Below are 13,724 nucleotides of genomic sequence, written 5' to 3' on the forward strand. Positions count from 1 at the left end.
TACTTTTGTCACTTTAATAGACCTACTTTGATTCTACTAAAATTCTAACATCTCCTTCTGGAGGAGTTACAGCCGGTACTGCACAGGGATTCTCCTCATGCCATAGTTTCATAAAGGGACAGGGTCATAAAGCACAAGTACTAATAAAATACAAATCTTGTCCTGCTCCACCAGTTTACTAGTTAAGCTTTTTTGGCCTAGCCTGACTTTGGATTTTAACTAATTTTACCCATCCTTTGTTTAGAGACACTCTTTGGTGTACTAATAAAAGGAGTTAGAGATTATTAACTGTGAAAATGGTTTGTAATGAAGGATGCTGCTGAGTAAACCTATAATAGCATATACATATAAATCATTAAAAAATAAATGTGAGTTTTTATTCGAAGTGCTCAGGATGCTTCATAAACGTTATGGCACACCCCTTTGGCCTGTTTACCCCATTGGAATGCCATTTGATAAATTTTACAAATGACATCCAAATTCATGCAGTGAGGGCACTTCAGAAGGAGACCTATGGAGTGCTAGAACCCCTGCTTCCCTTTCCGGCTTTTTCTCTCACTCTTTCCCGGCTCTTTGTTTCATCTAGGCCTGGGACATTCTTCTTCTTTTTTTTTTTTCCTTTTCATTTTCTGAAGCAGTCATCACTTGGCAAACTCTGAATCTCTTTTTTAGATTTCAGAATGTCAGTCATCTCTCGTGTTTGTAAAGCTTATGAAATTAGCATTTTTTACACTGATTTACAAGTGCCTACTTATTTGTGTGTCTCCTCCATCAGACTATCAGTCAGGAAAACAAAGCCATAGTAAAAATTATGGGACTAAGGAATTTATTACAGGAATGACATTTTGCTAAATAGGCGAGGAGCTGGGAAAATGAAGGTCTGGAAGGGGAGGATTGGGGGACCAGAGGACAGGGGGCAGGAGATCAAAATCTAGCCTGCACTAGTGAGGAAGGCCAGCGAGGGTCAGAGAAACAGTCAGTACTCATGTGTTTGAAGGTCTGGTGTTGGTGGGCAAGTTGCCATTTGCAGGCACATCTGATAATCCAAGCATGCCCAGCTGCCAAAGCGGAAACACGAAGAGGGAGCTTGGAGAAATCTATGGAAACTGCCTCATGTGAGGAAAGCTCTGCTTGGGAGAAGCTGTCTCTGTGGGGTGGGGGCTGCTGTTGGTCAGCAGGGTCCATAGTTGGGAAGATGCTGTAGAGTGGAGAAGAGTAAAGACAAGTTGGGGCCTGTTGGGCACCTCTGTGTCTACCATTGTGACTGACCATGCTGACCTTCTAATAATGGCTTCTGGTCATTTCCACCTTCCTCTTTTGGCCAATTCTAACCTGGAAATGTGGGTGTGGCTATAATACATACCTAAAAATGTAGAAGTGGCAATGGGCAGAGGCTAGAAGAATTTTTATGGGGAAGGTAAAAAAAAAAGCCTAGAGTGATGTGAGCAGACTGTTAGAAGAAATATGGATGTTAACTACTCTGCCGGTAAGGGCTCAGAAGGAAGTGAAGAGCATGGTAGAGAAAATGTATATCATTTTGGAAAATACGTAAATCATCATAACAGATCGATGGTAGAAATGTGGAATGTTAAAGGAGCTGCTGGTAAAGACTCAGAATGGAAATACATACATGTTATTGAAAGCTTGAGGAAAGGGCATCCTTATTATTCAAGCGGCAGAAAGCTTAGAGGAATTATGTCCTGCAGTTAAATGGAAAGGTGAGAATTTGTGTTACATGCTGTTGAATAGACTTTGATCCTGGCAACTCTACGAATGATGTCCACCATGTCCTCTCCCCAATAGCCCTGGTCAGCTCCTGTAGACACAGGCCTATGATTTCTTTTATAGAGTCTGTCATCTCATATTTGGTCTTTCTCTTTTCCTGGTACCTTCTATTTCCCCAGCATGGCTGTCATTTCCAGAGAACCCCACCTTCTCATGATATACCCGAAGTAGAACAGCTTCAATTTTGTAATTTTTGCTTGCAGCAACGTTTCAGACTTAATTTGCTTGAAAACCCACTTGTTTCTGGAGGCCCAGGTTATCTACAGAGCTCTCCTCCAACACAACATTTTAAATGAATCAATTTTTCCCCTATCAGGCTTCTTCACCGACTCCACTTTCTCATATGTACGTAGTAATTGAGAATATGAGAACATGTGTGGATGATCTTAGCTTTAGTCTCTAATGACATATCCCCTTTGTTGCCTTTCTGAGTCTCAACTCTGTCTTGATTTCTTGGCTCCAGTTTTCATTTGAATGACAATTTCCATGTCTTCATTATTTACATTAAAGTTGTGTATTTCTTCTGTAGTCATGATTTTTGTCTTTTGGTTCAAATGAAGTCTACTTTCACTTTCATCAGAAGTTGTTTTAAATCATTACTTTCTTCCAGTAAAATAGACTCATCTGCATATCTTATGTAATTAATATTTCTTCCACCAGTTTTCACTCTTCTTCCTTTGAATCTAGCCCATTTTTTTTGTATGAAATGTTTTGTGTACATATTAAACAAACAGGGAGATAAAATGCACCCCTGTGTGGCACCTTTGCCTACAGGAAACCATTCTGTTGAGATTTCTAAGTGTTAAGGCGCAGCCTGATTTCCTCTTGCTGCTTACAGTAACATGCCAGGGGAAAAGGACAGACTTAGGGAAGAACTGTTAAGGAAAAAGGAAATAGGACTTGATGATTTGAGAAATTCGCAGCCTGACCAGATTTTAAAAGATACTAAATTTAAGAGATTATCGGAATAGAAAAAGCTAAGGATGTAGCTGTACAATCTTTTCCTAATGTCATAGGAAGATGAAAAGATTACAGTATGCAGCCACAAACATGCCTCTGTAAAGAGATTCAGTGCGTGACTTACAGATCCCCTCCACTATCTTAGCATAAGCCAAAAATACTGGTGTGACCATCAAATGAAGTGAACTCCTATAGCATACCCAGGAGACCCACAGGGTTTTTGAGAATTTTATAGCAGCAAAAACAGTGTCAACTTGGACTAGAAGGGGAAATGAAAGAAGGCTGTCTGACACCCTGAACTCTACAGGCATGAAATGGACTGATAGGACTACTCAGCAGCAAACATGTGCTACCTTTCATGAGAGAGACAGGATAGACCAGCATGTGGAGCAGAGAGCCAGAGCTTAGGGCATTGACAAAAGAGGTTATATTCAGGACTTGAAATCTAATGGAGTTTGTCCAGCTGGATTTTGAAATTTCTTATGACTAGTGGCTCTTTTTTCCTTTATCTCCCCTTGAATGAAAATGCCCACTACTAATATAGTACGCCTGTCATACTGCTGTGCTTAGAGAGCAGGTAAGTTGGGTTTTGAGTTTCACAGGTAAAAACAGATGCAGAGGAATTGTGTCTCACCCATACCTAATATAGATGTCATTTAGATGATGAGATTTGGGTCTTTTTTTCGATCTGGTGAGATTTTAGATGAAACTTCTGAATTTGAATTAATGTTGTAATCTAATGAGATCTTTGGGGACCTTGAGAAAGGGTGAATATATTTTGCATGTGAAATGGATGTATGTCTTTGGGGGCCAGAAGGTGGATTATGGTAGACAGAGTAATGATTCCCCAAAGATGTTCAATTCTAATCCCCAGAACTCATGAATATGTAAAATTAGTTTCCTATTATTGCTATAACAAGTTACCACAAACTTAGTGGCTTAAAACAATTCAAATTTATTACCACATAGTTAAGAAGGTCATAAATCTAAACTGGGTTTTAGTGAACTAAATTCAAGGTTTAGTTACTTCTGCAGGCTCTAAGGGAGAATGTGTTTCCTTGCCTTTTCCCGTTTCTAGAGGCCACCTGTATTCCTGCATCCTCAAAGTCAGTAATTTAGCGTATTCAGGTCTTGCTGACTCTGACACTGGCTCTCCTGCCTTCCGTTTCACTTATGAGAATTCTTATAATTGCACAGGGCAAGCCCTGATAATCTTGGATAATATCCCCACCTCAAGATCCTTATCTTAGTCATACCTGCAAAGTTCCTTTTGCCATGTAAAGTAGTACAATGTGTTCACAAGTTTCAAGGAAAAACAGATATCTTGGGAGATCACTATTCTGCTTAGCAATTCTATTTTGTCTAACTTCAGTTTACCATAAAATTGCTAATAATACCCTATTATCTTTTTTCTACTCTCTCGAACCCATTCCAACTAGGTTTTTGTCCCAGTTGGTCTCTGGAATCACCACTGACCTGCAGGTAGCCAAATCCAATGGTAGTTTGTTAGTCTTAATCTAGCTTAAATTTATTATTGGCTTCTGATCCATTAATTTGGCCCTTCTTCTTTGCTTGGCTCCTCAGATCTCTTCTCTATCAACACTCTCTCTCCAGGTGACTTTATCCAAATTCATAAATACCGCCCACACATTGAAAATTCCCAAATTATATGTTCAGCCAGGACCTCACCCCTGAATTCCAGACTTGTGTGTTTGTCTATTCAATATCACCACTTGCATAGCTAATAGGCATATTAAATCTAAAAATTGGTTTTCAACCCAAACCTACTTTTCCCCTTGTATTCTCCACCAGTAAATGGTTCCATCGTTCACATAGCTATTCAAGCTGAAAAACCACTGGAATTATCCTGATTCCTCTTTTTCTTTAATACTTTACATCCAATCCATCAAAAGCATTTCAGAATATGTCTTGCATCTAACCACTTATTACCACCACTGTTACTATCCTGATCCAAGCTATAAACTTCTCTCATTTAGGTTGCAAAAGCTCTTTAATCGATCCTGTTCCTTAAAAACTTGCCCCACCTCCCCTCCCCTAAGTGTATTCTCCAGACACTATAGTGATCCTTCAAGAGTATCACATCCCTCCCTTATTCTAAACCCTGCAAAGGATTCACTCATTTTACTCCAAAGTCCCTCCTGTGGTTTACAAGATCCTCTTGTGGTTACCTCTATAACCTCATTCCCACTAATTTTGCCTTCCTCGTTGCTCACTAGCCACACTAGCCTGCCTATTCCTTAAACATATTAAGCATGTTCCTGTATAAGGTCTTCTGCACTGGGTCCCTTTGTATAGAACGCTATTCTCCCACTGTCACCAAGGTTAGCTCTATTACTTCACTATTTGGTAAGATGTCACCTTTTCAGAGACCTTCTTTGACACTCTACGTCTCTACTGAAAATAGTATTGCCATCACTCACTGTCCCCTTAGCATGCTCTGGTTTCCATTCAGTATACTTTATAATCACCTGGTGGTATATTTTCTTCATGGTGTATTCTTATGTTTTAAAATCTGTATTCACCACTAAAATTTAAACTCCATGATGGCAAATACTTAGTTTTAGCTTCTATTTTATCCCTACAACACAGAGCAGTACCTAGTACATAAAGGGGCTTGCTAAAATGAACTTTCCATTGAACTTTTTCCTTTATTCATTATCCTGATCTGCCACTATGTGCCGTATTTCAATTCCAAAGGTCACAGAAATGAATGACAATCTCTACCTTCCAAGAGCTCTTAACCTAGAAAAGCAGACATATATACACAGGAAAAATTATGATCCAGAGTACAAAGGATGAATTTATATAGAGGAGGTAGTAGAGAGGATTATCAGGAAAAACTGGAGAAAGTTCAACATGAGCAGAATTTAAAATAATAATAGAAGTTTATTAGGCAGGTGTAGGTAGACTGAGAGGGAAGGCACTCCAAGCTAAATGCATAGTGTATGTCCAGGCAGAGAGGCAGGAAACAGCAGGTGGTATTTGGGGAAATACGAAGAGTTTGGCATTGGAGTTAGTGATGTGGTGGGAAAGGTGGTGAAGATGACGCTAGGTAAGCGGCGTGGACTCAGACTATGGACAGCCCTATGCGCCATGCTAGAGTGCAATTGTTTCCCAGTAGCTGAAGGGGAAGCTCTGAAAACTTTTCAGATGAACTTGATAAGACAGATTTTCACTCTGGCCATTTTGCTCACACTTTAGAAATGCCATTCAAGCAGTTTTATTGGTGCCAAAGTTAAATTCAGCTTGAAAAAGTCCAGACGAGAGGTGATAATGTGACAGGAAAGTAAGAATCTAGGAAAAGTCCTGGGCAAGTGGAATAGGGAGCCTGAGACAAGAAAATTAAACATGGCTAAACACTTTGAACGACTTACAGCCAACTAGTGAATCCCAAGACCTTAGCTTCCTTAACCAAGGACCCTTGAAAGCAGATGGTTTATCTGTCTCCTCCCTAGCCATAGAATACATAGCTTAAATCACTCTGGTCTGGGAAATAGAGAACAGAGACCCAGTTAATGTCATTTGTGCTAGCTAATCCAAGGATAGATGAAGTTAGGGGAACAAATAACAAAAACCCCATAGGAGCGAAATAGGTCCAAGATAAAAGCAGTAGAGCAGACCAAAAAATAATCCCCAGCTCCCCTGTATGCTCATTTTGCTGCATCAACATATTAAAAATGCACCTGAATGGTACTGAATATTCTGCTGAAACCTTCCCCTAAGATTCTCATCTGCAGAAGAGAGAAAAACCCTCATAACAAAGATGGGGTGTGGGGCTTGCTCTAGAGTTTATCCATGCCCCTTCTTGGGCGTGAACTTTTTACTTCCTCATAAACCCTAAGGGTCCCCATAAGACTAGCAACCAGGAGAGCAGCAGACGTTGGCAGCTCATCCTAGGCTTACCCCCTGATCTTGTCTCCAAGGCCTCCCTTTTCTGTGACTCCCCTGTGAACTAGCAGCCGCCCCACCTTGGCTCACTTCTTTCCTATAACACTTCTAAGGAATCAAAGCAGCCTTGCCTAGGCTCTATCCTATTGCTTCTTCTACCCTAAGTCTTTCTTTTGTTTCATTGTCGCCAGGTGTAACAAACACACTCTCAAAATCAGGTGGACTTGTGAAATCTTTCCTACATGAAGACAAAAACCCACCCATGACAGGCTGGCCTGAGGCAGACCCACTCTGGGCTGGTCCCTGTTTATTAACAATGAGAGCCTAGAGTAGAAATAGTTGAGGGGAAATAAAAGGATGTATGAGACTAATTTTGTGATATTTTTTGTAATTATACAACTTTTAACGTTGTTTCTATACTTTTAAAAACAACCTTCTAATATAAACCTGGTTTCCCTGTAGACATTTCTACTGGAAAAGAACATACTGACTAGGCAATTCAAGTAATTCAGTGGGGATTACAGTTTTTTATATTTACCATTTACCTTGTGAGCTTTGCTAGTGTAGTTGGTTCTTTAGAGACCAATCACCCTGTATATAGTGATAACTTTAATTTCTGAACATGCAGAATTGAGAACAAGGTCCCTTGATACCATCTCCAAAGAATGGAGATCTGTCAAAGTCTTAAACAAATTTCCTATTTATGAGATATATTATTAATCATAAACTTTTTACACCACTGTGCAAAAATTTAATAGAATTTATTAGGAACTTCAGGAAAACAATGTCTCTCAACAGTAGCTAATACATAATTTGAATAACAAAATAGCCTTCATTTTGTTTTGAAATACAATGAATTTATTTCCAGTAGCATCTCATTAAAAATAATAAATTATTTCCATTCATTAAAATGTATTTATCAATAAAATCCATAATAAACTATAATTTGTAGCATAAATGTAAATTAGTTAATTTATCCCATTACACACTATAATTTATCTTATTTTATGGTTATAGTGTTTTAATCATTAACAAATTGCAAAAATATATTACATATTTACAGGAGATTCTAAAAAATAATGATTCCATTTAATAGTTACTGTTACAGTCTTTCATCAGTATTTTCTCTGTAATCTAGATCCAACATCGGGAGATTGACTCGTCCTTGGCTGGATGTTCTGTAACATAATTTCAGAATATTCTTTGAATGTTGTATTATAGACTTTAAGGTGGATCTCCTTATAGATTACAGATTTTAGTAAGATTAAACTCAATTCAAATACTCAAATGTTACATATGTGGCAATCTCAGCATAATGAGTACCACTTTATGTAAGGCACTAATTATAATAATTCATAATCCTCACTCTTTGCTATTGTTAAAATGTGCTTAACAGGTTTTTGAAAATCATAATCTGATGTGTAAATCATTGAAATTTAGTAATTTTATTTTCTACAGGAAGTACTTGGAACTCATGTAACACTCTAGGAGTAGTTGAACAACACATATTGGGCTAAAGAAGTTGCTTGGAAAGGTGATTGTTAAAAATCCATTAAACTTATTTTATTTAAAAAAGTAAGTAAAATATTCCAAATGAAAATTCTGCTTCTAAGATTCATAGCTTTGGCATTAAAAAAATCATGGCAGCCATCTTGAGAATGTCCCATAGCAACCCTACTATACTATATTGTCTGCATATTATCTCTACTAGAATGTAGAGAGGACAGGAAAGTGTTTTCCTCTTCCTAGTCCCCCCTAGTAGAGTGCCTGACACATGGTACGACTTAGGCAATCTGTTCAATGAAGAGACCAATAAGATAACTGCTATAAAAAAAAAAATCAGGCTGCTATGGTTGCCCAAAGGAGGACATACTGAATCAAAGCTTGGGCTGAATAAGCTTTTCTAGAGGGGATGACACTACAGTGAATTCTCAAATAAGAGAAAGGCTGTTAAGAGAGCAATTCCTGTGGGGCAGTGGGAGCAGCACGGGCCCGGGAAGCATGCAAAGAGTTCTAGGGAGATGTGCCTGTACTCAACAGGGTGTAAGTTCTGAGCTGAGGAGGAAATGGAGGCGAGGGGGAGAGGTCTTGAATGCAGTTCTCCAGAGTTTCATCTTTTTGGTAATGGGTACCCACTGAGGTTAGGTTTTAAGCAGGAGAGTGCTGTGTCCATATTTGTGTTTTAAAAAGAATTACTCTGGTAATAATTGCATGAACGAAGCATTGGAGAGAGCAAACCTGAAGGCTGTTGAAATCCCAGATGAGACATGATGAATTTTTAAACTAAGATACTATCAGTAGGAATGGAGAAGAAGAGATGGATTTGAGATGCATTTAGGTGAGTATTATTAGAAGGATTTATTTCTAGGGCTATGGCAGAATGAGAAGCCTGGATGAGACATAAATTTTTGTCTGAAAAACTTGGTGGATGATGGAGTCATTAAATGAAATAAGAATTACAGAAAGTAGAACACAGTTTGGGTGGAGGGAGAGGGGAAAATGTAAGTCCTGGCTCTGTCAATGAATAGTTTTAAGATTTGAGGAAATTACCTGTTGTCCTTAGTTCAGAAGATTAAACAACAGAATATGTGTGAAACCATCTGGCATAGTACTTTTCAATGGTAGGGACCCAGTAAGTATTATGTTGTTAGGTGGAGAAATGCAGTTCCTGAATTAACTACACAACACATATAAATTGTAAAGCTAGATTTATGACACATTATAATTTCAAAACAAATTTTTTGTAAGTTCATATGGGTATAAAAACACTGGAGCTAAAAGTAAAAGAAAATAAAAACATTAATAAAAAACTTACCTGCATCATCTCCAAAACAACAAATACTCCCAAATAGATATTTCTGACATTTTATGGAGAAAGAAAAATCTTTTTTTTAGGAACATCCCTATTGAAGAACTAGGCTATACCACATTTGTCTTGGTAAATGCAATACAGTTTTGGTGGTCTCTTGTGTCATACATACAAAATATTTAGAATTAAGGTTATATATTGCCTTTTGAGAACTTATATATTAAATAATTTTATTTATTTGAAATGTGATGGGATCCAGGAACACATTTTGAGAGCTTTTAAAAGACCAAAATATATTTATAGCCCATGTACTTTATCCCAGTGGATGCACTAAGAACCTATGTATTCTTGCTTTAAACATAACTCCAGAAGTTTGGACATATGTTTCATGGGCTCAAAATAAATTACAAGCAGCAAAACAGAAGGCTTGAAGGCAAGAGAGAGGTAGAAGGAATCCCAGGTGATAAAAAGAAAATATAAAGGCTATAAAAACATAAACTTTGAAACTACAAATCCACCATAAATGTTCACCTGAATCTATAATGAGAAAACCGCCAGACAAATCCAGATTGTGGGGTATTCAATAAGACATCTGGTCTGGACTCTACAAAACTGTCATTGTGCATGAAAGATAGAAAAGAGCAAAGAGACTTTTCTCCATTAAGAGACATGACGATCAAATGCAATGTATAATCCTGGGTTGGGTACTGGATCAGAGAAATACAATAGCCACCGAAAACATTATTTTTCAGACAACTAAGGAACTTTGAATATAGAGTGTGTATCAGATAATATTCTGACAAGATCGGGCGCCTTCAGGATGGTATGGCTGTAGACTATCGGATAATATTCTATCAATATTAAATTTATTGGGTGGGATGATGGCATTATGATTATGTATTTAGAGGGGAAATATCACTATATCTTTTACTTTCAAACTGTTCATTAAAATATGTTTGTGTGTGTATCTCTTGTTCTATTCTATTCTATTCTATTCTTTCATCCATCCATCATCCAGCCACCCATCCATCTATCAGATAAAGCAAGTGTGGCAAAATGTCAATAATTTGTGAATCCAAGTGAAGAGTACAATAACATAAAATAAAAATAGCAGGAAGGAAGGGCAAACAAGAATAAAATGTTCAAATCCCATGCAGAATATGGCAAATGAGTTTTGATGGGGGAGAGGGGGTGATTTTGATGTTAGCTGTCTAAAGAGGCAGTTGATAATTCTGTGATTTTATACCATTTCCATGAAAAATAAATGGAAGGGTTGTGACTTATGTTAGTGATGTTAAAATAAGGAAGACTAACATGTCTGGAGATAAAGAGCCCAAATAAAGCTAATGGTTACCACACGTCATAAAGAAAGAAAAATATGTAAGATAAATATGACTTCAAGTCTGCCAGTGGTCCCTAATCTGCACCATTACCTTTTCGGTTATTCATCCGATACTCTATCACACAGTGCACCAGTATGTACAGTGGAGGAATATGCTGATTCCCTTCCTAGTGTTTACAATTCCTGATCAGTTAGTTTTCTGTGGTTAGTACACTGTTTTCGAGTTGAGCTGAGGTGTATAGAAGAGAGTGATCTGTCACTGAATGTCTTAGCTCACTAAAGTAAGAATTATAAACATCGTAACAGAAAATAGTCACTGTTAAAATTCAGACACACAAAAATTATCACTGAAAAATTACTTAAATTGCTGAATTGATGGAGATGAAAATTTGAGCAAAACCCAAACTAGCATGTAAAAAGTAACCATGAAAAAATCATACCAGGAGTCAAAGTGACCACTGCCAAAGGAGTGGTGTCTATAAACCACAGCACTAAAAATGCCACACCAAAAAGGCCACCTTTAAGAAACGTACCCAGAATAAGCTCCACGAGGGCAGGGACAGTTTTTTTCTTACTGTTATTCACTACTAGACTCAGAGCATAGCAAAAGTCTGACGCATGGGTAAGAAATACATAACTTTATGTGAAAGTAAATAACAAGAAATGAAGTATACTTGCATAATCTTACTTCTTCCTGTTAAGGTTTCAAAATTGAAGGCACATAATGAAAAAACAATTGAGCAAACGTGCAATTGGTTCTCTAACAAAACATGACGTAGAAAGGGATATGCCCTTTCTGTAGACCAGCACGTCTCCTGATCACCTCTGGCAGCCAGGACTTCTTGCTTCTGTGATTTCCTCAGACTGTGCAGCACAGTCTTAGCTTACCTTGTATCAGTTATTTGGATATATGATCCATGTGTGTCTTTCTCCTTTTAGACTGAAAATTTCTGAATCACTGTTTTTTTATTTATATGTATATGTTCACCAGCATCCAGTGCCAAGGCAAAAAATAAAATTCAAAATAGTAATGTCTAGTTTTAAACTCTGAAGACATGGAAGGTATATGGGCAAGGATGGGATCATTGCTAATGTAAATGTCTTAACAATTTTCCAATTAGTCTACATATTTAAAATTATTTGAAGGGTAGTGCACTGATATCTGTTTCTGTTCTCGTGAGTAATGAAATACTCTGTATGTAAAAATATTTACATTACAATTTTTTAAATGAGAGATTTGTTTGATTCTAACAGAACATCTTATATAAGTAAAAGTTTATTGGGGAGAAAAACTCCCTAAAAACAAATCTCAAAAATTAATATCAATATAGGATTCTTATACATAGAATCATGAAGTTTCCTAAAAAAGAAAAAAGCTTCTTAAAATACTTACCAGAAATGGTATTATTTGTAAGGTATTTTTGATGGATGGATTTTTGCAAATGGTTTCTTGTACATCTGAAATAATTATACCATGATACAAAAATAATTTAGTTATGCATATTGAAAGAGAAGAATGACTAAATCAAATAGTAAATTCTGATGTGTTGAAACATTCAAAATTGAGTATGATACTTTTTTTCTATTGTTCCCAGAAGTCTTTAGACTTATCTTATATTAGGGCATATAAGCAATTTGATTAAAACAATACATAAAACTTAATGTTGATAAAAAGGAATTTCTTTTTTTTTTTTTTATTTTATTTTTTTAATTTTTTTTTATATATTTATTGATTATGCTATTACAGTTGTCCCATTCCCCCCCCCACTCCACTCCATCCTTCCCACCCCCCTCCCTCCCACATTCCCCCCCCCCCCATAGTTCATGTCCATGGGTCATACTTATAAGTTCTTTGGCTTCTACATTTCCTACACTATTTTTACCCTCCCCCTGTCTATTTTCCACCTATCATCTATGCTACTTATTCTCTGTACCTTTACCCCCCTCTCCCCCTCCCACTCCCTTATTGACAACCCTCATGTTCTAGTTGTTTGCCTAGTTTGCTCTCGTTTTTGTTTTATGTGTGGCCGTTAATAACTGTGAGTTTGCTGTCATTTTTACTGTTCCTATTTTTGATCTTCTTTTTCTTAGGTAACTCCCTTTAACATTTCATATAATAAGGGCTTGGTGATGATGAACTTCTTTAACTTGACCTTATCTGAGAAGCACTTTATCTTCCCTTCCATTCTAAATAATAGCTTTGCTGGATACAGTAATCTTGGATGTAGGTCCTTGCGTTTAATCTTGGGTAATGTAATGATGATGTGCCTTGGTGTGTTCCTCCTTGGGTCCAGCTTCTTTGGGACTCTCTGAGCTTCCTGGACTTCCTGGAAGTCTATTTCCTTTGCCAGATCGGGGAAGTTCTCCATTATTTGTTCAAATAAGTTTTCAATTTTTTGTTCTTCCTCTTCTCCTTCTGGCACCCCTATAATTCGGATGTTGGAACATTTCAAGGTGTCCTGGAGGTTCCCAAGCCTCTCCTCATTTTTCCAAGTTCTTGTTTCTTCATTCTTTTCTGGTTGGATGTTTGTTTCTTCCTTCTGGTCCATACCATTGATTTGAGTCCCAATTTCCTTCTCATCACTATTGGTTCCCTGTACATTTTCCTTTGTTTCTCTTAGCATAGGCTTCATTTTTTCATCTGTTTTTCGAATAGATTCAACCAAGTCTGTGAGCATATTGATAACCAGTGCTTTGAACTGTGCATCCGATAGGTTGGCTATCTCTTCATCGCTTAGTTGTATTTTTTCTGGAGCTTTGAAGTGTTCTGTCATTTGGGCCATTTTTTTTTTTTTTTTTTTTTTGTCTTGGCAGGTCTGTTACTTTAAGGGGCGGAGCCTTAGGTGTTCACCGGGGCGGGGTAATGCTGGTCACTGCGATGTGATGCTGTACGTGGGGGCGGGGCCGAGAGGGAGCAAT

General features: G+C 37.5%; 1 protein-coding gene across 2 annotated transcripts in view; it reads right to left on the reverse strand.

Annotated features, from left to right (window-relative positions):
* Positions 1-7,430: 7,430 nt before the first annotated feature.
* Positions 7,431-13,724, reverse strand: part of CEP126 (centrosomal protein 126) — a 70,022-nt gene continuing 63,728 nt past the window's right edge. The window contains exons 10-11 of one of the 2 annotated variants that reach the window (XM_053925074.1): positions 12,199-12,263; positions 7,431-7,832 (exon numbers count right to left, since the gene is read on the reverse strand). In XM_053925074.1, coding sequence (XP_053781049.1) covers positions 7,770-7,832; positions 12,199-12,263 — 128 coding nt within the window. In that variant the 3' untranslated portion in view covers positions 7,431-7,769. The remainder of the gene's footprint in view (positions 7,833-12,198; positions 12,264-13,724) is intronic. The other variant, XR_008426929.1, reaches the window with a different exon arrangement.

Source organism: Desmodus rotundus, chromosome 5 (assembly GCF_022682495.2).
Source record: "Desmodus rotundus isolate HL8 chromosome 5, HLdesRot8A.1, whole genome shotgun sequence".
Classification (NCBI taxonomy): domain Eukaryota; kingdom Metazoa; phylum Chordata; class Mammalia; order Chiroptera; family Phyllostomidae; genus Desmodus; species Desmodus rotundus.